We start from the raw sequence: 21,937 nt of genomic DNA, 5'->3' as shown, positions 1-21,937 counted from the left end.
TCCTTGTCCTTTGCACGGTTTGTGACTGAAATACCCTTTCCATCTCGCAGACAGTTATGAGAAGGACAACCTATGACTAGAAATTGGCAAAAAAATTACCTGAAGAATGCTGCAACATAAAGATGATGTTGTGGTATTACTCTGAGCAACAAGTCAGAGAAAACAAAAACAAGACGAGAGGAATTTCCTAAGATCATGCATGGGATGTTCGACATTTTTCTGCACATTCAACAGCGGAAATGTGCTGGGCTTAATGAAGTCACTGAGCCAATCACCACCCAGCAGGATGAAGAGATAAACCTCAACAAGCTTGACCGGTCTATAGCAGTGTCACATGTTGTAAAGTAATATGATAGCAACATGCACGCTTGATGAACGTGCACGGGAGGTGTTATTTTAGCAATTTGATCTTGCTTCACACAAAGTTCCTTGTGAGCAACGCTGACTTCCTTTACTTCAGCACTTTGAGTTGGGTTTCAGCACAGAGGAAGGCAACACATTGGGTGTGTGAAAATTTGCGAAAGACAGTAATGAGACGGTGGATGAACTTTAATCTAAATACTTTACATCTCAACTGTCTACACGACCTGAAACATATGAGAAAGTAAAGGAAGAGCAAAAACATATTAAAACCCACTCTTAAATCTAACCCTTACCCTAACCCATAGGTCTTCAACATTTCTTTTAAAAAGTTTTCCCCCACAAACTTAAATATTTTATAAATAAACATCAATTATGAATCCTATTTTAGTAAAAGTATGAATAGAGGCAGAAGACATCATCATTCAGTCAGTGATACAGGAGCTGTCTCAACAACGCACTGTTTCACAGAGAGCGCCGCACTATACGAGACCTGTCAATTTAACCTCCTGCACACAATAGGCCCCGCCCCTATCGCTGCTGAACCAATCCCAAGGCCAAATATTACACACCGACTCTGTCAGATTCCTTGCAATTGGCTGAGAGCCTATTCAGTCGCCAGGTGAAAACCCAGAAGAACGCTGCAATATTAGCAGAAGAGAAGCTAACAGTGCATGGGGTCCTTGGCCTGAAAAACGTTGAAGACCCGTGCCCTAACCCCACAACGCTAACTCCTCAGTTTTGGATTTCTCAATACGCCGTACAGCGACAACGATCAGAAGATGATGAAGATAAACTGGAAGAAAAAAGGGAAAGATAAAAGCTCAGATCACTGAACCAACTGGTGCATGGGCTCGCAGCTGTTTCCAAGTTTAGAGTAACAACATGATCCACTGACGCTGGAATGTTGACGTGAACGTGCAGCTTTTTTCGGATTTTTTCACTTGAATAAATCAAGTGAAAAGGTGGGAACTACACCAAGTCGGCATCTGAACCTAAAGCTCCTGACACTCACCAGTTCTCATTGTTGATCTGGTCTCCGAATCCCGGAGTGTCAGTCACCGTCAGCTTCATCTTCACCCCCTTTTCTTCAATCACTAGACAGAGAAGAGCACATGGAGAGCGTTTTACATGTGTGTGCACGGCTGAGTAGTTAACGATTACCGGATGACCCCAGAAATCCTCGTGCTGATGTTGCAGATCTGCAGCTAATGTGAAAGCATGGTGGAAAATGAAAATCCTTCACATGGATGCCTCTATTTCCATTCTCTGTGGATCCTGTGTGGATCATCCTTGTTCCAGTGCATCACACAGACACTTAATCAGTTTGGGATCTAGTGAATTTGGAGGCCCAGTCAACACCTTGTGAAGTTTGAGCTGTTCTTAAACTGCTTTTTGAGTGTGTGTCTGCATCCGGCCGGGGATGGATCCAGAAGTGTCATTGCTATGGGTTGGGGGGTGTCTGGTCTGGTCTAGGTGGGTGATACATGTCTAAGTAATATCCACATGAATGCTTTTCCTGTCAGTGGTCATAATGTTATGCCTGATCAGTACATAGCACCAAATCATAACATGTGTCATCTCAGGTCACTGACATAGTCAAGACCGTACAAGTTAGACCATGTTCTGCAATCACCTAACATTTCTGAGCGGCACAAGGCGACATCTTTAATACACGCATTATCCTGAAGGCTCGGCCTGGCGCACACAGTGGAAAAACATATCACGTTCTGCCAGTTCATTCATCCAAGATTCCTGCGTGTGTCTATGTGTGTGTGTTTGATTAATGATTCAAGTTTAGCACAAGCGTTTACTTTGAGTTTATGACTGGTTCATTGTTAGACGAGGACTGTACTACAGATTTTTGTGTGATGATGAAATCGTGGTTTTACCTTCACTGAGTCAGTGCAAGGAGTGCACTTTTCAGCGTTTGAGGAAAGACGAGCAGTAAAGACTATCATTTGAGTCTGTAGCCATTGTTGAGTAAGCAGACAGGAATCTCCTCTGATCGGAAGCATGACAGCAAACATCTGGAACCTGATGATTAAGATCTTCACTAACCTGTAATAAGGTACCTCCTCGTTGTTGCCTAGACTCAATCAATTAGAGCCGCACACCGTACAGTTTCACTGGCTCCAACGTATTAAGTGAGAGATAGCACCTAACTAGAAAGACACTTCCTGTTTATGTAATTCTGCATGCCAGAGCGATCTGGATAATGTTTTGTTTTATTGCTCTAATGGTGCTGTTGTTCTGTTATTAGCTTGGTTTCAGCTGAAGGTTCAGGGCATGTTTAAACACGTGCAACCTAGGCCAAATTCAGTGAAGCATCATTGTCGTGGCTCCAGAAGCTGTGGTTTAAACATGTACACGTGGTTTATCTGAATCAGACTTGTCTGTCCTGCAGACATTATCTAAACTTTCCTGGAAACAATTGATTCTGAGATAGAACTTAAAACTTGTTGGAGATGTACTTCGATTAAAGCTTAAATTCGTAACTGAGACTTATTTAGCACAATGCAAATTATTACACTACACTTTTAAATCTTTTACCATCATACATGTAGTTAGATTAAACCAGGCCAATTTAACGTCACTCTGGTTAAATCTCTTAAAGAACTGGCAAAACACTGGCCCTGTATATGTGAAATGGTTTGAAATTCCTCACAAAACAGCAACTATCTAACAACATTGACTGTGTGAAGCTACTTTTCCTGACATCAAAGACATAACTTGATGTTTGGTGCCCTGAAGGGGAAGTCTGCCTATACTTTAGCTTTGGAGGAGTTCCCTAGGCTTATTTAAAACCACAAATGGCTTGTGGCTTTTGCAAGATTTAATATCACATAAGTGATCTGCACAATGCCGCTCCACAGTAAAAAAAAGATACAGCGAATCCACTGCAACCGACGGTGAGTGTGTCAGAAAAAAAGGTTCATGGAAGGACATCCCTCTTGTATAGCAAATGCTATACACATTGCATAACTTTTTTACAATTCACAGATTTTGTTGCCATTGTACCCCATCAGTGACACATTTCAGTACAGATGCAGATTTACAGACAGACACATCCACAGGCAGCCCTGGAGGCGTTGAGGACCCGTGCAGCCCATACATTGGAAAATGTACCTTTTACCTTTTACCTTTTTATTTGGTATGCATACGAGCGTTAAATATTATTTGAGTTCAATAAATGTTTATGGTTTTGGTTAAACTGAGACTTATAACATCTGTTATCGTTGTGTCATTTTTACCATGTAAATGGAAGGAGAAAAAGCAGTATCGGCTCCAAATATCTGCTCAGAATCAGTATCGACCCTAAAAATCGATCGATCGAAAATGTCGATCGATCTCTAGTCAGTTTAACAGGGTGGTCAATGTGTCTCATAATTATCTTGTCCCAAAACTGCTTTTACAGAAGTAGTCATATCATATTCTGGGATTCCTGTTCATGACACAAGCAGTGAAAGGAAAAGCGATATGATACTAGGATGTGAGAGCGTTCCCTCAAAAGGTCGACGCTTGTAGTCTCTTCACAACAAATAAATGCAGTTGCAGGAGACCAAAGAGGCAGAACAGAAACACACTGATTGGAAACCAAATGACAATACGTGATGTGTCTTTGCTAGCTCATGTGAATGCTATTGTGTAATATTCAAAGCAGAGGTAAAATCACACAAACACTGCCTTCTATTAAGAGATAAAGGAGCGTACAGTAAGTATAGGGGCCTTGCTGAGCCCGAGTAATCCTAAGACCCTGCCCAAATGTGTACATATATACATACATGGTTGTGGCGTGGGTGGCTGGGGGACTCACCATGGCTGACTGAATGCAATTTGACTGTTTTGGAGATCTTCTCTTCATAGTTGGGCGTGCAGGACTTCGGGCTTATCTTGGACTTGAAAAGAGTGTTGACCAGCGTGGACTTCCCCAAACCACTTTGACCTGCAGACATGTGAAACCAAAGTTTCATACCGTTCACCAAATGCGTGCACATAGGTTTTTGAATCTATGCCACTAAAACAGTCATTTCTGTCATGTGTCCACTTCTAAAGGAGGCTATTAAAGGCCTTTTCATATCACCTGGTCCATCAGAGAACTGTTTACATTTTGGATTAGAAGCTGAGAGACAACTCCATCAAAACCCCCTCGTTTGTAAAATATCAAGCAACAAGTTACTGTATCACAGTTCACTGCCCCCACAGACTTGATGATAATGTCCTCTTCAGGCATGTCACAGGATGTCTGACTGAATATGAAAGTCAGTAGGTAGTTAAGAGTGTGTGTATATGCACACAAGTGCAAAATTGTTGAACATAAGTAAATAATCGGTAGACTTTAAAGATAAAAAAATCTTTTAACATAAAAAAGCTATGAGCACGCTTCCTGTTTTCAGTTCAACACAGAGGGGAAACCACTCCGAACCACTTCCTCCTTGAAGAATCGTACTTCCTCTACCAAAATGAAGAGCAAAGCACAGTATCTGATGAGGAAGAGACCTCTTAACTCTATTAAATCACAAACAAGCACAGATACAAGAGACAGGCGGAAAGTGGTAGAAACAAGTGGAACAAGTTTTAAACAAGACATTTCCACTCTTCTAAGTGACTGCTATTCGCAGTTGAATTAAAATTTAACGTATTGATTTGGTGGATCCTTGCTTTCTCGGCTCTTTCAGTTACTTGTGCCCCATGTCCATCAAACCTTCCATTAATCCGACAAGACACGATGATGGCGTTCAGTTGTCCTGTTTCAGGAAATTTACCCAACCTCGTTTGCACCACTCTCTCTAGCAGAACTAGCTGAAATCTATGCATCGCTAAGAGGAACAGCAGATTGCGCAATCATGCTTTAGATTTCCCTGACTCTCAACTTTGACAAGGCTGTTGCTTCATTTTTGAGGACTACTCAAATGGTCAATCTAATATAACTCTCTGTGCACTGCAAAATTCTGCCAGGAACTTGATTTGTGCTAGAGCGTCTGTGCGTACACTGTACATATAATTAACATGCCCAGCGACACTAAAACACAATATACCGTACACACAAACACATCCAACAGCAGATTAAATAACTTGCAAAGCACAGTCGAGAGGGAACATCTTACATCCTTGCAAAAAGTGCTAAAAAGGGCTAAGTACGTAGATAATTAAAAGATCCTAAAGAGGTAGTAGTTAGGTAAAATGAATGTTTCTATGGGATCTTGGTGCAGACCACTTAAAAGATGTTCTGAGATGTTACGGCATATTTTTGTAGACTGGGCTATTTGCACTGGGGGAAAGAAAAATGCATGCTTTAGCCTCTCCTGGGTATTTATGCGATTGCAGGTATTTTGCAGAAGTTGGTCAGCATGTTTTTGAAAGCACATTAACACCAAGCTATTTACTCTTGCTGTGAATGTTAAGAAAAAAAGTCACTAACACAATAAAAAAGTCTTGAATTTTTTTTGTTTTGTCCCATTCTCTTTGAATGTTTTACTATGTGAAGTGTCTTATTCAGTTTTTACATTTGTTGATTTCTCTGGCAGACTTCCATACACTACCAGGAGGATTACTACTTTTGCCCACTTCTTGTTGCTCTGTTTTGTGTGACCATCATTGCCAACATGTATCATGTTGCTAAATTCGTCACGCTCCTCTAACCGAAGCCCTCGGCCCACTAGTGTGAAAGTGGGCGCCCCCTCTCTTCGCTTGATCTTGCTATTTTCAAATTGTCACATGGATTTGAAGAACCGAACATCTTGGATCTTTTAAGAGATACATACACGGAGATCAGAAAGAGCTTTACCAAACGGCTCAGAAGAGGCCACCCTCTCTGTGCAGTCTGACCTTAACCCCATATTCACACGGAGGTGTTAATTGTGTGCGACTGTGACTCACCAACCACCATGATGTTAAACTCAAACCCAGCCTTCATGGTCTTGCGCCTCATCTGGTCCAGCACCGCCTCGATGCCCACGTACCCCAGCAGGTCCGTGCCCCGGATGTAGCTCATCTGCGTGCCCGGCACAGGCGGGCAAAGCTCCATCTTAACCTCGGCCTCCAGCTCCATCTCCTTCTTCATCTCCTCCGTCTCCATTCCCTTTTCGTTCTCCCCCAGCTCTTTGTAAATCTCCACACTGTCCCCCTCCTTCTCTGCCACGGGAGTCTGGGCGCTTCGCTGTCCGTCGCTCTTGCCATCATCCTCTTTCTCTTGCCTGATGACACCTCCCTCCTTCTCCCCTCTCTCCTCCATTGGGGTGAAAAGGTCAGTCTCCAACTCTCTAGCAGTTTCTGTAAAGGAAATGGTTTTGAATCGTTTGTTTTTCTGCTCAAACCTTGAGGAAACCTGAGGTACATGGTTACGAGGATACAACTAGACTGACTGATCAGTCAATTTACTGATGTGGCGTTCACAGATCAGACATTTGGATTTGATAATTTGCTTAGGACAGATAAACCTGAAATACTTGCAGTCCCGAACACCCCCCCTCCATAAAATAAACTTGCCATTTAATCTATTTCTGTACAGGTGAATGAAACAAGATGGAACATGGTAATCAGAGAGCTTTAAAGGCGGGTGTGTTTTTTGGAAACAGGAAGGCCACGCACTTCCCCCGCTTTGCATCTTTATGGTATGCTAGCAATATCCTGCATACACCTCAGTGGTTTACCATACCACATTTGAACATATGGTGGTTGTTTCTTACTTTTTCGATGTGGCATTGTACACCAATCAGGCATAACATTATGACCACTGCCAGGAGAAGTTAATAACATTCCTCATCTTGTGATAAGTCAATGTTCTTCTGGGAGATGTTTGGACCTGGCATTCATTCATGTGGATGTTACTTAGACATGTAGCACCCACCTAGACCAGACCAGACACCCCCACCCCATAGCAAAGGCATTCCTCTATGGCAGTAGCCATCCCCAGCAGGATGCAGCTTGACACAAACGGTTTAGAAACAACTCAAAAAACATTAAAAAAAAAAAACAGCACACGTTGACTTGGCTTCCAAATCCCAAACTTACCAAGTATCTGTGTTATGAGCCACAAAGGCCCTTCCCTTCAACCCTTAGGACCCAAACAATAACAACACCATGTTGCCAGACACCACAGGACACCCTCAGAAGGTCCATGTCCATTTTCTGACAAGTCAGAACGGTTTTGCATCAGCAAGGGAGACCTACACAATATTAGGAAGGTTGTCATAACGTTATGTCTGATCGATGTATTGACTTTAATGGAGGATTTACTCTTGAACCTTTTGGTGCAATGCTCCGATTTGGTTGCAGGTCCATCCATCTGCGTGCGGCGTTGGCTAATGCCGTGCTACCAGACTCAAATTTAATCATATTTGCACAGGATGAAACAATCATAAACGCACACTTACCCCACAGGTGACAAGGACCTAAATATGGTTCCTCAAGGCTAAAACCATGTTTACACACTCAACACACTCCCTTCCCAGGACTTAGCTCACTGGAGCCCGTGTGTTAGCACATGCGTGCAGGCTGCTCTGTGCTGTAAGAGGATTGGACGGCACCGACAATCCCCATGACTCTGTGTTTGGTGTCCGCATGCACTCGCAGCCGTAAATATAATCATGACGCGGTCGCCCAGCATGACTGACACATCTGTGTGTTTTCTGTACTTGCTCATCAACCTTTGACAACCGGCCCCTCTATGTCCTCGGCGTAACGCACAAGCGGTGCTCACACATAAAGGCCGTTGATTCGCATTAGTCCACTTAATTTAATCAGCTATAAATATCCAACCGTACAACCATTAGAGTAGAACTAATCCCCATGAGTCAGGACAGAGGAGGGTGTGGGCGGCACAGACAAGACCGGGAGTTTTCAGCATCATTAAATTTTACACTTTATGTAAAACTCTTCTGAAGAAGCAGGTGTTTTACTTTCCAATATGAATAAAGAATGAATGGAAATTTATGGTGTCCAGCCCAATTTTTTTTTTAAAAAAACAAGCTTTTGTCAAATGCTAAGCTGCATCATGGGCTATTTGTGCAATGCAAACAATGACTTAAGGATTTGGGAATGTCTTTTACGTTAGAGGCTAGAGACCCATGTTCCCATGAAGAGGATTTTTAAATGACACTGCACCCAAGAGCTGCACAGAACGCACCTTTTTAAAGGAGAACTCTGCTAATACATCTTTTATTTCAGCCCATGAAAGTAGCGTGGCATGCTACGGCATATGAATCAGAGAGGGACGGACAAAAAGGTCCAATCATGCATCAAGGGGAATGTTTGCTTGATCTATATTTTAGCCTCTGACAAATAGGTTTTCACCATCCTGGGTTTATATTTCCATATGAACCCACTGATACGTGGCATTGCAGTAAAATACAGAGGAAATTAAACCAGTGGCAAACCCCTAACTGATTTTAACCACAAGCAGAAAAGTGTTAATGCCAGAAGCTACAAATAAAAATTAAAGCCAAGACAGTGTAATAGAGAAACCGCTCTCTTCTTCTTCCTCATGTGGGACGACTTTTTACCTACTGAAGGCTTCTGCAGCTCCGTCTGCTCGAGCAAATCTGATTATCTTAACGGATAAATAACACTGATGGTACAGAAACTCCAATTTGATTTCACAAAAAACAAGTGTGTAACTTCGTTTTCAGGCACATTCCACTTTTTAATTCCCATTTACACACATCAGTTGTATGTTTGTAAGATATTGCTCAATAAAGTTGCGAGAGGATATAAACTTTATCAAGTATAAATCACGCTGTCACGGTCATTTCACAAGAATAGGTCGAAGATTGTGTATTCCAACTTCGTGGATGATGGTTGTCCTGCAGTTGGTGGGAAGTGTTGTCACATTAGCCTGGAACAGGCTCAGACTCACTTCTTATGAGAAAAGGTGCTAACGGTCAAGAAGAGAGATTTCTGTTGCCGTGCGTTTTTAAACATTTATACAGTTTTTCCTCATTTACATACATTCATGATGATATTGCCAAATGACATCCAAACCAACAAATCTTCTAATCTGTAGGTCTTCAACAGGGGGTCCGTCACCCCAAGGGGGGGCCGTGGAGGTACAGCAGGGGGGGTTGCAAAACCTTTGGTTGATTATACATTTTATTGTGTATATATGTGTGTGTGTGTGTATTTTTTTAATTTCCCCAATAAAGTTACATTTCCTTAACTACACATTACTATGAATCCAACATAACTTAGTAAAGGGATAAATGGAGGCAGAATATGTCATCTTTCAGTCACCACTTCACTCGGCAGCTGTTGCACCGCACTAGCCTGTCAATCCGAGCTTCCTGTACACATACACCGTAAACCCCGCCCCCATCATTGGTGAGCCAATCACGAGGCCGCATATTAGACGATGACTCTGCCAGGTTCCCCGCAATTGGACGAGAGTATATTCAGTCTCCAGGTGAAATCCCAGAAGCACGCTACAATATTAGCAGAAGAGAAGCTAACAGTGCATGGTACGTATACGGCAGTTGCACCTGTGTGTTATCTGAATACCTTAATACTGAATGCAAAATGCACTAGGCTGAGTTTAATATAGTAGGTAGGGGGTCCCTACCTAATCTCTCCATCAGAGTGGGGGTCCTTGGCCTGAAAAACACTGGCGACCTCTGGTCTAATCGGCTGAAAAGAGGCAGAAGCTGAACTATTTAAATGGAAGCTTTTAATGTGAAGCAGAAAACAGAAGCAGGAGCAACACAACCAAGCTCCAATATACAGTAGCTGAAAAAGATCCCACAATAACTTTTAATGTTTGATTGTGTAGAACGCGAACGCTTGTGAAACAAACTCCACACCGCGCGACAGATGCACTGCATTCAGAGCTGCACGGCGCTGTCGACCTCTAAAACCTCCAAAAGACACCTGCAGACGCACAGGTTGACCTCACACCGCCGAAGACGGAGCCAAGAGGAGGAAACCATTGTGGGACCGCTACCAAGCAGAACCGCATCAGCCTACTAAGTGTGTCTGCACTTGGCCGTGCGGCTGCAGCGGAAGTATACGTCGTCAGGGCTTAGCCTTGGCGAGGCTAAGCCCTGACTAAAGTCTGACTAAGCCAGTCAGGCCGACGATCAGGCAGGTTGGACACAAACCAACAGCTGGGCCACTACCTACACAAAACTGTCGTCACAAACGAAAGTCGCCCTCACTAAAATGTTGCTGATGTTCGCTCGTGCACAGGTAAAAGGCGGATGAAGATCAATGAGTCTCCCAAAAATTCAAATTAGGACGATTAGAGGAACGAGAGCTAGAGTTAAAGAGGTTACATCACGTCGTATATTATCATAAATTCATCTTTAACAATATCCAGTAACCAATTTATTAAGTCTATTATTAAGCCGTTTAAACGTTTAATAGTTGATGATTTGTGTGTTATTTTGCATGACAGTAACCTGAATGAGTTTTGAAATGTCATTTCTCACATTTTTCACACAACAATATATTATAAATATTAGTTAAAGTCAATAACATGAGGACTGTTTGCATATAAAATACCTGGATACAAAGTTTTTCTAGGGGTCCGAAAGAATCAGCAATCACATGTGAGAGGTACTATAAATGCAAAAGATCAATGTTAGATCAAACCGAGCCTTGCCAGCTAAAGTGCTCGTCCGTCGACTTCTTAGTTGGGTCTGTTTGATTCAACTATTTGCAAGAAAACAGCCAAGGCCTAGCAAATAAGAAAAAAAACCCTCACCCCATTCTGAGTGACAAAATGGTCCAGTCCTAGCAGCCTTCATTGTTAGCCCAGAACACTGAGCATGGACGTCGGTGGGGTGACCACCGACGTCCATGCTCAGTCAAAGGGAAAAAGAACAAAACAAAACAAAAGACAAATTCCTACCTTCTCTCATTCACACAAACCACTTGTTTATGTCCCTGTTTGTCAGCGAAGGCCTCGGAAACCGCCGCTAAACTCCTTGCGGCAAAAGTCTGTCCCTTTTAGAAATGATGCCCTCCTTTTCCCTCTCTTTGCTGCCTTCCCTCTCTTTAGTTCTCCCCTAATGTCAGGAGCAGCGTGAGTGCAGAAAAGTTGAGAGACAGAAAGGGGAGGGGGTGGGAGGTGATGGTGGTGGTGGTGGTGGGGAGGGGGGTGGCTGCTTGCTTGCTTGCTTGCAGCTCCGGGATCCATTCACATGCAAATGGGCCAAGGAGCTTCCACTAATCCCTGTGAGGAGAAGGACTACGCCCTCCTCACCCGTCAGGATCATTTACCCGGCGCTGTCAGCCGGTGTGGGATGGAGGCGCAGGGAGGCAGCAGTCACCACGCTAAATGGTTAGCTAGAGTTCCAATTGGCCCCGTAACTTGCCAACAAAAGCAATTAGTCAAATGTGACTCCTTAAAGAGACAACATTAGGCGGCTACACCACCAGAATCTGTCTAGACATTGTCTTCGTGTTGTGGTCATATGGTCATATATAGATCACTGAGCACTAAATTTACAAAGCCATACCAACCTTGATAGTATTGTACTCAAATGTTCTCAACAGAACAGATCATTTTATTCAGTAGCGATCAGCGTTATTTAATTAACTCTGTGCAATCACATGTAAATGTTAGCTTATAATTAAGATCTTCATGTCTACAAAGGTAGAGGGTTCTCTTGTTTCTCATGTAAACATGTTTGTGTCATGTATGTGGGCTACACTTGAACCTGTATGACTTCATCACCTTGATCCGCATTTTTCTCTATAAAGCACAGGTCTTCAACAGGGGGTTCGCAACCCCTAGGGGGTCCGCACAGGTACTGCAAGAAGGTCATAAGATCTTTGGTTGATTGGACATTTTTCATATATTTTTTTTAAATTTTCCCCCACAAATTTAAATATCTCTTAATACACGTTAACATGAATCCAACATATTTCAGTAAAGGGATAAATGGAGGCAGAAGAAGTCATCTTTCAGTCAGTGACCATGGGGAGCTGTCTCAACAGCTCCCCAAACAGCAGTTTCACGCAGAGCACCACGCAAGACCTGTCAATCTAAGCCTCCCGTACACAGTACGCCCCCTGTCGCTGCTGAGCCAATCACGAGGCCGCATGTCACACGCCAACTCCGCCAGGTTTCCTGCAAAATTGGCCGAGAACCTGCTCAGTCCCCAGATGAAATCCCAGGCGCCAACTACTGAGGCCAGACAGGCTGGTGATTCACTGACCCTGCTACATTTAGCTAAAGTTCAAACTTGAATCTGTCAATTATTTTCTTTAACTGTCAATTATTTATATGTACACCACTCAGGTATGTTGCACGGCGAGCCTACTGTTTGAAATATGCATATAGTAGGTAGGGGGTCCCTACTTAACCTCTCATCAGTTCAGGGGTCCTTGGCCTGAAAAACCTCTGATGTAAAGTTAACTACGGATTGTAGCGTCAGAGACCGCAACAACAACTACCGTACTCCACAGATGTTCAGTATTTACTAGCATGCAAAGAAATTCACAGTTGCAATCAAATCCCAGCGGCTACTACCGCTACAGTGACGTGCTCTCAGGAAAATAAAAGCTGACACACCAACGTACACAAGTGTAAATCCTCTTGGGAATGCTATGACTTAAGTTCTGCAAATACCATCTTACGGCTATATTTCTTTTTACTGGCGCTTTTCACGAGTGCTTTTTATGTGCGGCTGAGCGACTGTAGCTAAGCAATGTCTGTTGTGGATCAATAAAGTTTATCTTAGTCCAAGTCTAAGTCTAAATCTTTAAGCAGGCCCTTGGTATGTACAGAGTCGCCATCTATATGGCTGCAGTTGAGGTCATGTCTAGGTGCATTTGTTGTTATTGTTATCTTTATTTAGCCAAGTAAAATCTCATTATCATTAAAATTTCTCTTTTTCCAATGGTGACCCGGACAAGAGAAGAGCCAAGGAACCTAGGACAACCACACACAAACAACTGTACAAATGAAAAACAGCTTCACAGGATATACTGCACACCCACACTCATGCATTCGTGTTGAGCCATAAAAGGCCCCATAGAGCGGTTTCAGAGGTTAGAGGCTTTGCTCAAGGACCCACCAGACTTTGAATATATACAACACAGTAGCCTCACAGACCCAAAGCTCTCACCATCAATTCCATATGCAGTAGCAAGGAGGACGAACAAGTACAATAACCAATGTCATTAAATATGTTGAAGTAACCACGCCGACCAATTCATCATTCATTCCTGATAATAATCCCCCGTTAACCAGTTTTGACTATTTCATAATTTTCCCTACGTGATTCCACACGTCTGTTTACTCAGAGACGAAATGCACCACCCCACTGAGTGAGTCCGACGACGCTGTTGCGGCCTGTGACCTGGGACGTGAGTAACTTGGCTGTGATGTGCATCTATGATTCACAGCTGCCGTGATGAAATAAAGTGGGCTGTAGTCCGCTCTGAGCATCATTTTGTTGTTAACAATGCACGTAGTGACGCACTCTTGTAAGTAGATCAGGAGCAATTATAGTTAAAGCTGCAAGCAGCGACGACGGCGTGTCTTTGTTTGAGGTTTATTTTTTTTATTTATTAGAGAACACCCAGTGATTTATATCATGTTGCTGCATATTATGCGCGGCACGTGGCGCGTACAACACAATGTTGGATATAAGCCGACGCTGGGAACAAAAGCCTAACTTTCCTGCCACTAGATGTCGCTGTGTCAAGATATTTTTTTTTAGCATTTTACAGCAGTGCATCTAAATTTGCCGCGCCGTCACGTCAACAATGTCCCATAAAAAGTCACGAGATTCACAATGAGGCTTCGTCAAGGTGTCGAACAAAGCATTTCATGATTAAATTTGAGGTAGATCTGGTTAACCTGTTAAGACTTTTGTAAAAGCGCTGCACACGTGTACAGGCATAGTATAGACTGAAGGTTCGTCGCCACGGCAACAGCAGCTGGGGAAACATCATTAATTTATGATAGCATTACTACCACTACTACTAATATTAATAACCTACGATCTACTGCTTTGATTTGAGTCCTTGGCCTAGGTCATACAGCAAAAAGAGCATGTGGATAATGAAGTAAATAAATAAGTATATCATGATGGCTGTGATAAAACTAGCTCGGGCTGTGAATGAATGAACGACGTGCCAAATTGCCATCTGTCAGTAGCTATGATAAAAATCAACCGACTGCTCGAAAAGGAGACTGAACTGAAACTAAAACTCAAATTTACATATCGGCCCGTAGTGGGAAAAAAAAAATCTAGGCTATGCAAATGTTTTTTTTTAAACCGTCAAATAGGTGTTTGTCTTGTCGCCGTTTGTGAAACCCAAATCGCCCCGACGTGCAGCCTCGTTCAGACTGGGATCAGCTTCCCAAGCAGTTATGATGTCAGAAACCCTGCATGCAGTTACATGTTATTATGGTGACAATAGACAACCGCACGTTCAATATCAGGCATGAAAGTGTTGCGCCCTCAAAAGCAAATAACAGCTTATCTGCGTTAATAATTAACTGACATTCAATCATAAACACCATAAAAACAGCAATCCCCATCATAACAAAAAGTTAGGGAAAATCTCTTCCGTCCCACACATACTCTCCTTCGCCGCTCCTGTCTATCACTTGTGATTATAATTATGTTTCCTGCTCTAAAGGAAAAAGAAAAAACAAAACAAAAAAAACAACACAGTCGCAGTTAACAAGCCTGCAGACCAGTTTGTACATGTCCAGCTCCTGGAGTGCCAACCTTCAGACGCGCTTCACGGTAACAGCGTAAAGAAGCAGCCGGAGCAGCACATGTGAAAGAAAAACGCAGGCCCCGTAACGCGAGGCTAATTAAAAGCTCTTTAAAAAAAAGGGGGCGGAATGCAGGAAGGACCGAGACAGACAGACAGACGGAGAGAGAGAGGGAGAGAGGGAGAGAGGGAGACGTTCTTTACCTGGCGTTGAGGCACAGCCGTCTGCGCTGACACACATGCAACTGGGCAGGATGTAGCATTGCTGCCAGAGTGTGGAGGGGTGTGGCGTTGTGTGTAAGAGCATGTGTCAGAAGATGATGCATTTCCTGGTGTGTGTGTGTGTGTGAGTGCGTGGAGGAAATGGTTTCCTGGTTAAATCCTCTGCTGCCTGGATAACTGTGTCAAAAAACACACTGTAAGATAGATGGTGATTATAATACTTCTATGGGGTTTTATTCTACGCTTAAATCAGCTGAAATCACCAGCTCAAGAATTTATCGTCCACAACCCGTCGCCGACCTATTTACCCACACACCATTATTAGTGTTAATTTGTCACGTGTGTCACTTAATAATCCGCTCCGTTTTGGTAAATCACTGAAATAAAGTCATCTATCCATCTATATTAAGGTTTGTTTTCCGGCTGTCGGTTGCTGAGCTGGTTGAGGGTTTTGATAGTGCTTATTTGCTCAAAACTTTTTTTTTTTTTTCCTACTGCTTGAAACTAATGAGACTGACTGTGATCTGTTGTGTAAGGAGTCAGTTCCTGTGACACTGACTTTACAGGAAAGCGACGACGCTGCCACTCCCTCTCTGATGATCTACCACAGTATTTGACTTTCTTATCTCCAGCAATAATAATAATAATACTAGCCAATATCAGACATATAATTAGTGTAAATAAATACTTAAAATAAATGATTTATATAATCTAGTTCAAGTGACGTGTCAATTTAGTCTACATCGATCAGGCATAACATTATGACCAACTTCCTAATGCTCTTCTTAATATCCCTTGTGCCTCCAAAACAGTTGTGATTCATCAGGGAATGAACATGGGCCGTCTGCTGTTGTGTCTGGAAACATAATATTATTAGTGGGAGGGGCCTTTGGGTCCTATGTATTGATTGGAAGGGCCTCTGTGGATCATCCCACAGATAGACAGGTCAACACCTTGTGATATGTTTTCACGTTGTTTTTTTTTTTCTTTTAAACTGTTTTTGAGTGTGTATCTATGTCAGCCTATGGGGTGGGGGGTCTAGTCTGGGTGGGCGGTACATGTCCGCACGTATGCCAGGTCCGCACGTTTCCCTTCAGAACACTGAATTATTACGAGATAAAGGTTAATTTTATTTATTTCTCCTGTCTCCTGCGGTCATAATGTTATGCTTGATCGGTTCATATATACATATCTGGATGCGAAATTAAAAAACATGGCTGAAATGTTTCACATTAAATGTTTTTGTGCTTCACCTTATAGGTCATAAAAAAAAACAACAACTGCAAACAGTTCCCAGAATGGCCACTAGAGGGTGGATCCAAAACAGAGTCAGTCCCCATAAGAACTGGAGCTGAAACGCTCAACTTTACAGCAGAAATAAACATTTACAGCTTGGTACCATCAGTGGTTTTAGTCTCTGGAGCTAATTTACTAATATTTATAGAATTCATTCATTTAAATCTCGAGAGACAGGTGGGTGCCATCACATGTCACTGGCCGTCTGCCTACGAGGAGGTTCACGCAGCTGCAGTTCGACACTTCTTCTTGACCCTCTGAACGCATTGTGTCTAAGATTTAATTTGTCTGTACATAATGTAATACTTTATGGATTTTTAATAATATTTTTGCAGCTATGAACATCTCTCTCTGCTCTTTCCTCACCGGATTCCATCGGCCTCTTCAAAATAGCTTGCGCACACACAGTTGCCTTAACTACTTGAACCTGTGTCGGATTACTCCGATTGCCTGAACTCCAATTGACCTTGCACGGAGACACTTCGCCCCTGACTGATGTGCCAGGTTCATTCAAGTCAAGTGTTGGACTTCCTTTTTCTTTGCGAGCTTTATGTAACAGGCCCCGGGTCGATGTCAGACCGAGACAATGACTTAGAGGTGAGTAAACACTGTTCAAGTGATCCGATGAATAACTTACTAGCCATTCATAGTACATTCAGAAACCTGGTTTTCTGTCCTTGTGTTCAGTGGCATCTCCTCCTATAGGCCACACCACTTCCTTTTCTCTTCTTTTCCTTTTTCCTTTCTTATTTCTGAATAAAACACAGACATCTTTTTATTCCTACTCTGTGATTAGGACAAGATGCGCCCAAGCGCTGCCTTTTGAACCGCACAGTCTGTTCACACGTGTTTACACAACTCCCTGTTTAGAAGAAAGAAAAAAAAAGTTGAGTTGTATGAAGCCTTTTGTGGCTCCAGAGGGAGCTGTTTGAAGTCTGATAAACTGTGGCTGTTTATCAGGCCGCCTGCGACGTGGAGAGGATGGCCCTCGGGATCAACTGATGATGCTGGAGAGGATCTGTACGTATCGAATATCAAAAGGAGCATTTTCCAAAGGTAACATTTTTCAGTGTAAAGTTCCTCCTTTGTCTTTTTCCCACAGAATATTCTGGTACTGGGCCAGAGCAGAGAAGTCAGTGCATTGAAAGGCTCATTATTAGTTTGGAATTTTGCATCTTTACACTAAATAAGTCCTCAGGATTTTGTTTTCTATCCTTTTTTTCATCAGACATTTGGATAAAAGTGTTGTTTCAAGAAGAAAAAGGAATTAAATAAAATATAAAACTACAAATGCAACCAATAATTCATGCAATACACTAAATATTTTCATGCAACTGGATCCAAAGAAGCATTTTTGTGCAAATTTACTGTGGGCAAAGTTGCACAAACTCTTAGGATTGTGTAATTTTTTGCACACGTTATTGCAGATTTCATTTTACATGGAATTTGTTTTGTTTTTTTAATGAAATCATGAGTTATCTGTTCACAATCCCCGCACTTCTCACTGTGAGCATCGGCGTCCTGATAACCACACACACAGCATCTATTAAAGACTGCAAACACACTGGAGACAGAGGGGCCTATTAAAGATGAGTCAGGCTTTAATTCTTTGCTCGGAGTGGCACTCGAGGCATTACCGCTTCCTGTTGATGGGAAGTTAAATGGTGTAGTGTGTGGCCCCATGCCCGCAGGAAAAAAAATAAATACATAAGAAAAAAAGACCCTAACACGCTCGCACACACATTTCAGCTGAAAAACCTACAAATATTTACATTTAAAAACCAACCCAAATGGATGGAGAAAAGGCACGGCGGCGCCACCGCTTTTAAAACCAGACGGATCCTCTAAGTGCTGCTTTTTGCTTCGAAACACAAGCGCTTTAGGTACGAAGCGCCCTCAAAAACGCTGGAGATGCCACATCTGTTCGGCCGTGCGCAGCGTACACAACGAGACCTGACTGAATGGGCAAATGTGAGTTTGTTTCTGTTAAAAAGCACATCCTAAAAGGCGGTACGATTTTAGCATGTGGCTCGATCTGCCTCGTGTGCATGGCAGGGCGGCTAATTATAGACAAACTAGACGGCGCTCTGCCGTCTCGCAGACATCACACACCTGCCGCGCAACTAGCAAAAACAGATGTCCGCGAATCCGCTCGATCATTCGGTTAACCGCCTCGCAGCCTCCACGCAGGCTCAGTTTAGACTCAGGCTGAATACACGCAGTATTATTCCATCGATTTATACGAGATGTCAAAATGACAGTGCGCACGTAATTATTTGATTTATATTCAGTCTCGGAGAGGCTAAAGCTGCTGTTATTCCGCGCTGACACATGTGCACACATCGACCTGCATGACTCACGGCCACAGCTGTGTTTTGAAGATGTCCTGCCCTTTAAAAGCCTCTTATCCAAACTGCTGATGTACGGTGCTTTGTACTCTCCCTGCTTCTCATGTCACGTTTCCCCCGCTACCTCACCTTTGACCTGCCGTGGCCAGTCAGTCATCCTTCCTGACTTTTTCATTTTCCTTTGCGCTCGTCCGTGCCCTCAAAAAGTTAAGCCACCATTAAAGCCTATTTACTGTTAACGTAGCTAAAAATAATTACTCTGTTTCGTCGGCGTGTCCTTCTGAGGGAGGTCGTTTTGACCCACCCTCGCTTCTGCAAGGGTCATGTTTTCACGTTCAAACATTTCTTCGACGCCATTTCATCCTATGTGCATGCATGTGTGTGTGTGTTTTGGGTGTTCGTATAACGAGTCAAAAACATCCAGGGTGTGCTAATCTTATCTGGTACAGGAAACACATTTCAGGGCCTTGAACCAAACAACTGGGCAGGAAACAGGGTTCTAAACTGAGCAAATGGGAAGGAAAAAGTAGGAGGCTGAAACAGAGACACAAAAAGGGGGATCCCTCATCAAAACTTAGTTTTGCCATTTCCTTTCGGGCAGTTTTGTCTGTAAATCAGCGTTCCACACTTTGTCGCCAACCATTATTTACATTTTGCCGATTGTGTCACTTGCTCCTAACTTGTGTTGCTCCTAGAAAAGCAAGCTGCTGTCGTTTTATCCTCGCTGGCCATCTCAGGCTACGCCAAGTCAACAATATTGACTACGGCACTTGCACATGTGGGCCGCATTAAATTATAAACCTGACAGTAAGTGGTACGGTTTCTAATGCTAATTAAGTTTGAAAGATGTGTTCAGTCTTATCTGGACCTGCTTCTTTGCATGCAACAACCTCATCATGTGAGCAGAATCTGAAACATGAAGCAATTTGGCTTTGGCACATTGAGACTTTCACTTGTTGTGAAAAACATCTAGAACTCCTTCACATCCATTCTTGCCCCTTTGTTGCCTCTTTGGAGGGTCTCTCCCTTGCATCCGATGAAAATCTAATTTCTCTGTGTCTTTCTGAGATCTTTACATCCCAGACTTGGCAAAAAAATGAATAAAAAATTGATGTCAGATGTCAAAAACATTAATTACGTAAACCTAAATCCACTTAAAAACAAACCAGATCATGAGAAACTCTGTAAAAAGAAAACCCTATTCATACTGGGAGTCTGGGGTTCAGACCTTCGAGAATAACAGGAATCGTATCACCACTCCACATTTCCTCCTCCTCCCTTCGCCTACTCACATGCTATCTTTACATGTCCCAAAGTAAAGTTCAGCGGTTGACATTTATTCTGCTGCCGGTTCGAGTATTTAAAATTCAGCTAAAAATGGTTTCAGACGAAACAAGCAGAAATAATAATCAAAGCCAAGGAGGCACCGGACTGACCAACCGCTCACTGTGTCAATATACAGAACCTTGTACCTTAACTAGGGTAAAAGGGACCTGGGCTGGACCCAAAGACAGCTGAAAAATCGGACGACGCACAACAAGACCGTCCATTGTGGCCGACTAAAGCTAGGTCAGGACCCTTGGACAGGATCGCGTAGGCTGTGCAGAACTCATTTGAGCAACATCTGATAAGAATCCAGGCCTGAAGACATCTATTGTTGGACATTCCCACAATAAAACCCCTCAATAGCTGAGGCGTGTCCTGACGTGCACACGTGCAACGGTCCAGTCTTAGCTGTTTGTGGTTGTTATGCATAAATTCCTCACTGCGTCATGGGTTCGATTCCTACAGTTTGGTTGCAGGATAGTACAGCAGAACTCGAGAAGCTACTTCTACAGCTTCCTCTATTGACTGACTATATCCTAAGACCACAGGAAGAGAATAGGATAATAGGCTCCACGGCGACTCTTCTGTTTTGATGCTTTTTATGGGAAACAAACCATCCGAGCAAAGCACAGGATAGAGCGGGACAATAATTTTTACTGTAAACACCCATTACTGCACATCAACCTGCAATTTACAACATGTTGTGTGTTCTGAGGAAACCTGGGGCCAAAGCTCTGATTAAAGCTACACTCTGAAGAGGAGTTATTTGGAACACAGAAGAGAGTCCAATGTCCAGAGTACGTGTGTGGATGTATTCATTTTAACATTAGTCGACTGATCCCTGCAGTACAAATGAAGCAATGCCAATTATGGCTGCTACTACACCTTTGATAGTGTGCATGCCTTCTTTAAACCTAAATCAAACCGAGACGTCTCAATCCACGTATCCCTTCCAAGTAAAACCTGTATCCGCACACCACAATGAGGAATGTGAGATGTGCTGGACAGAGATTCAGAAGAGATAACAATCCTCATGAGGAATTAAGGGGACGTCTGTGACTGTAGTGTTTTGTTTATCCCCTGAGACATGGCTACAAGAAAACTCCTGCAAATCCCATCATTACCTGTGATGGCTGGTGTAGACGGACAGACATAAATCTGGGAGTGGCATACTAACAAATGACTTCCCTTTGGTCACATAACTGTGAAGGAAGGCATCTCCAGCCCAGACATGAACTCTTAGTTGTGGGGCTAGATCCCCATTACATGCCCAGGAGGTTTTCTCAAGCAATTTTGGATGCTGTTTACATTTCCTACTCGGCTAAACCGGCAACCACATGTGATGTAATACAATCTGTGACTGTGAGATACTGGACAACCCCCCCACCACCCCTCCAACCCCAACCCCCCCCCCGCAAGGTATAATTTGGAGTTCACTGAAAAGTTTACAGCTTCCATGCTCTTGAACAACTGTTTCAAAGAATCTCTTCCCGTGGGGATTAATTAAAGTTCTCCGGATCTGATAGCTGGATATTTTTCATCTCAAAGGAATTGGACTAATTCCATGATGGAGGGAATGGAGGAGACGAGAGGAAAATCCCCACAGGTGTCTTCAAACAGATGCGCCTGTTTGTAAAAACACTCAAACACGTGTTTTGAATCTTCACTTGACAAGATTCTTCCGTAAACATCCTGGCGTCTCTTCGGCTCAG

The 21,937-nt window shown here is 43.0% G+C and overlaps 1 protein-coding gene across 1 annotated transcript in view; it reads right to left on the bottom strand.

Annotated features, from left to right (window-relative positions):
• Positions 1 to 21,937, bottom strand: part of LOC124997940 — a 42,665-nt gene that overhangs the window by 5,411 nt on the left and 15,317 nt on the right. Inside the window, exons 3-5 of the mRNA XM_047571997.1 lie at positions 6,241 to 6,633; positions 4,178 to 4,306; positions 1,376 to 1,457 (exon numbers count right to left, since the gene is read on the bottom strand). Coding sequence (XP_047427953.1) covers positions 1,376 to 1,457; positions 4,178 to 4,306; positions 6,241 to 6,633 — 604 coding nt within the window. The remainder of the gene's footprint in view (positions 1 to 1,375; positions 1,458 to 4,177; positions 4,307 to 6,240; positions 6,634 to 21,937) is intronic.

Source organism: Mugil cephalus, chromosome 20 (assembly GCF_022458985.1).
Source record: "Mugil cephalus isolate CIBA_MC_2020 chromosome 20, CIBA_Mcephalus_1.1, whole genome shotgun sequence".
NCBI lineage: Eukaryota > Metazoa > Chordata > Actinopteri > Mugiliformes > Mugilidae > Mugil > Mugil cephalus.
The sequence above is the reverse complement of the archived record's forward strand: the minus strand, read 5'-3'. Positions and strand labels throughout refer to the sequence as shown.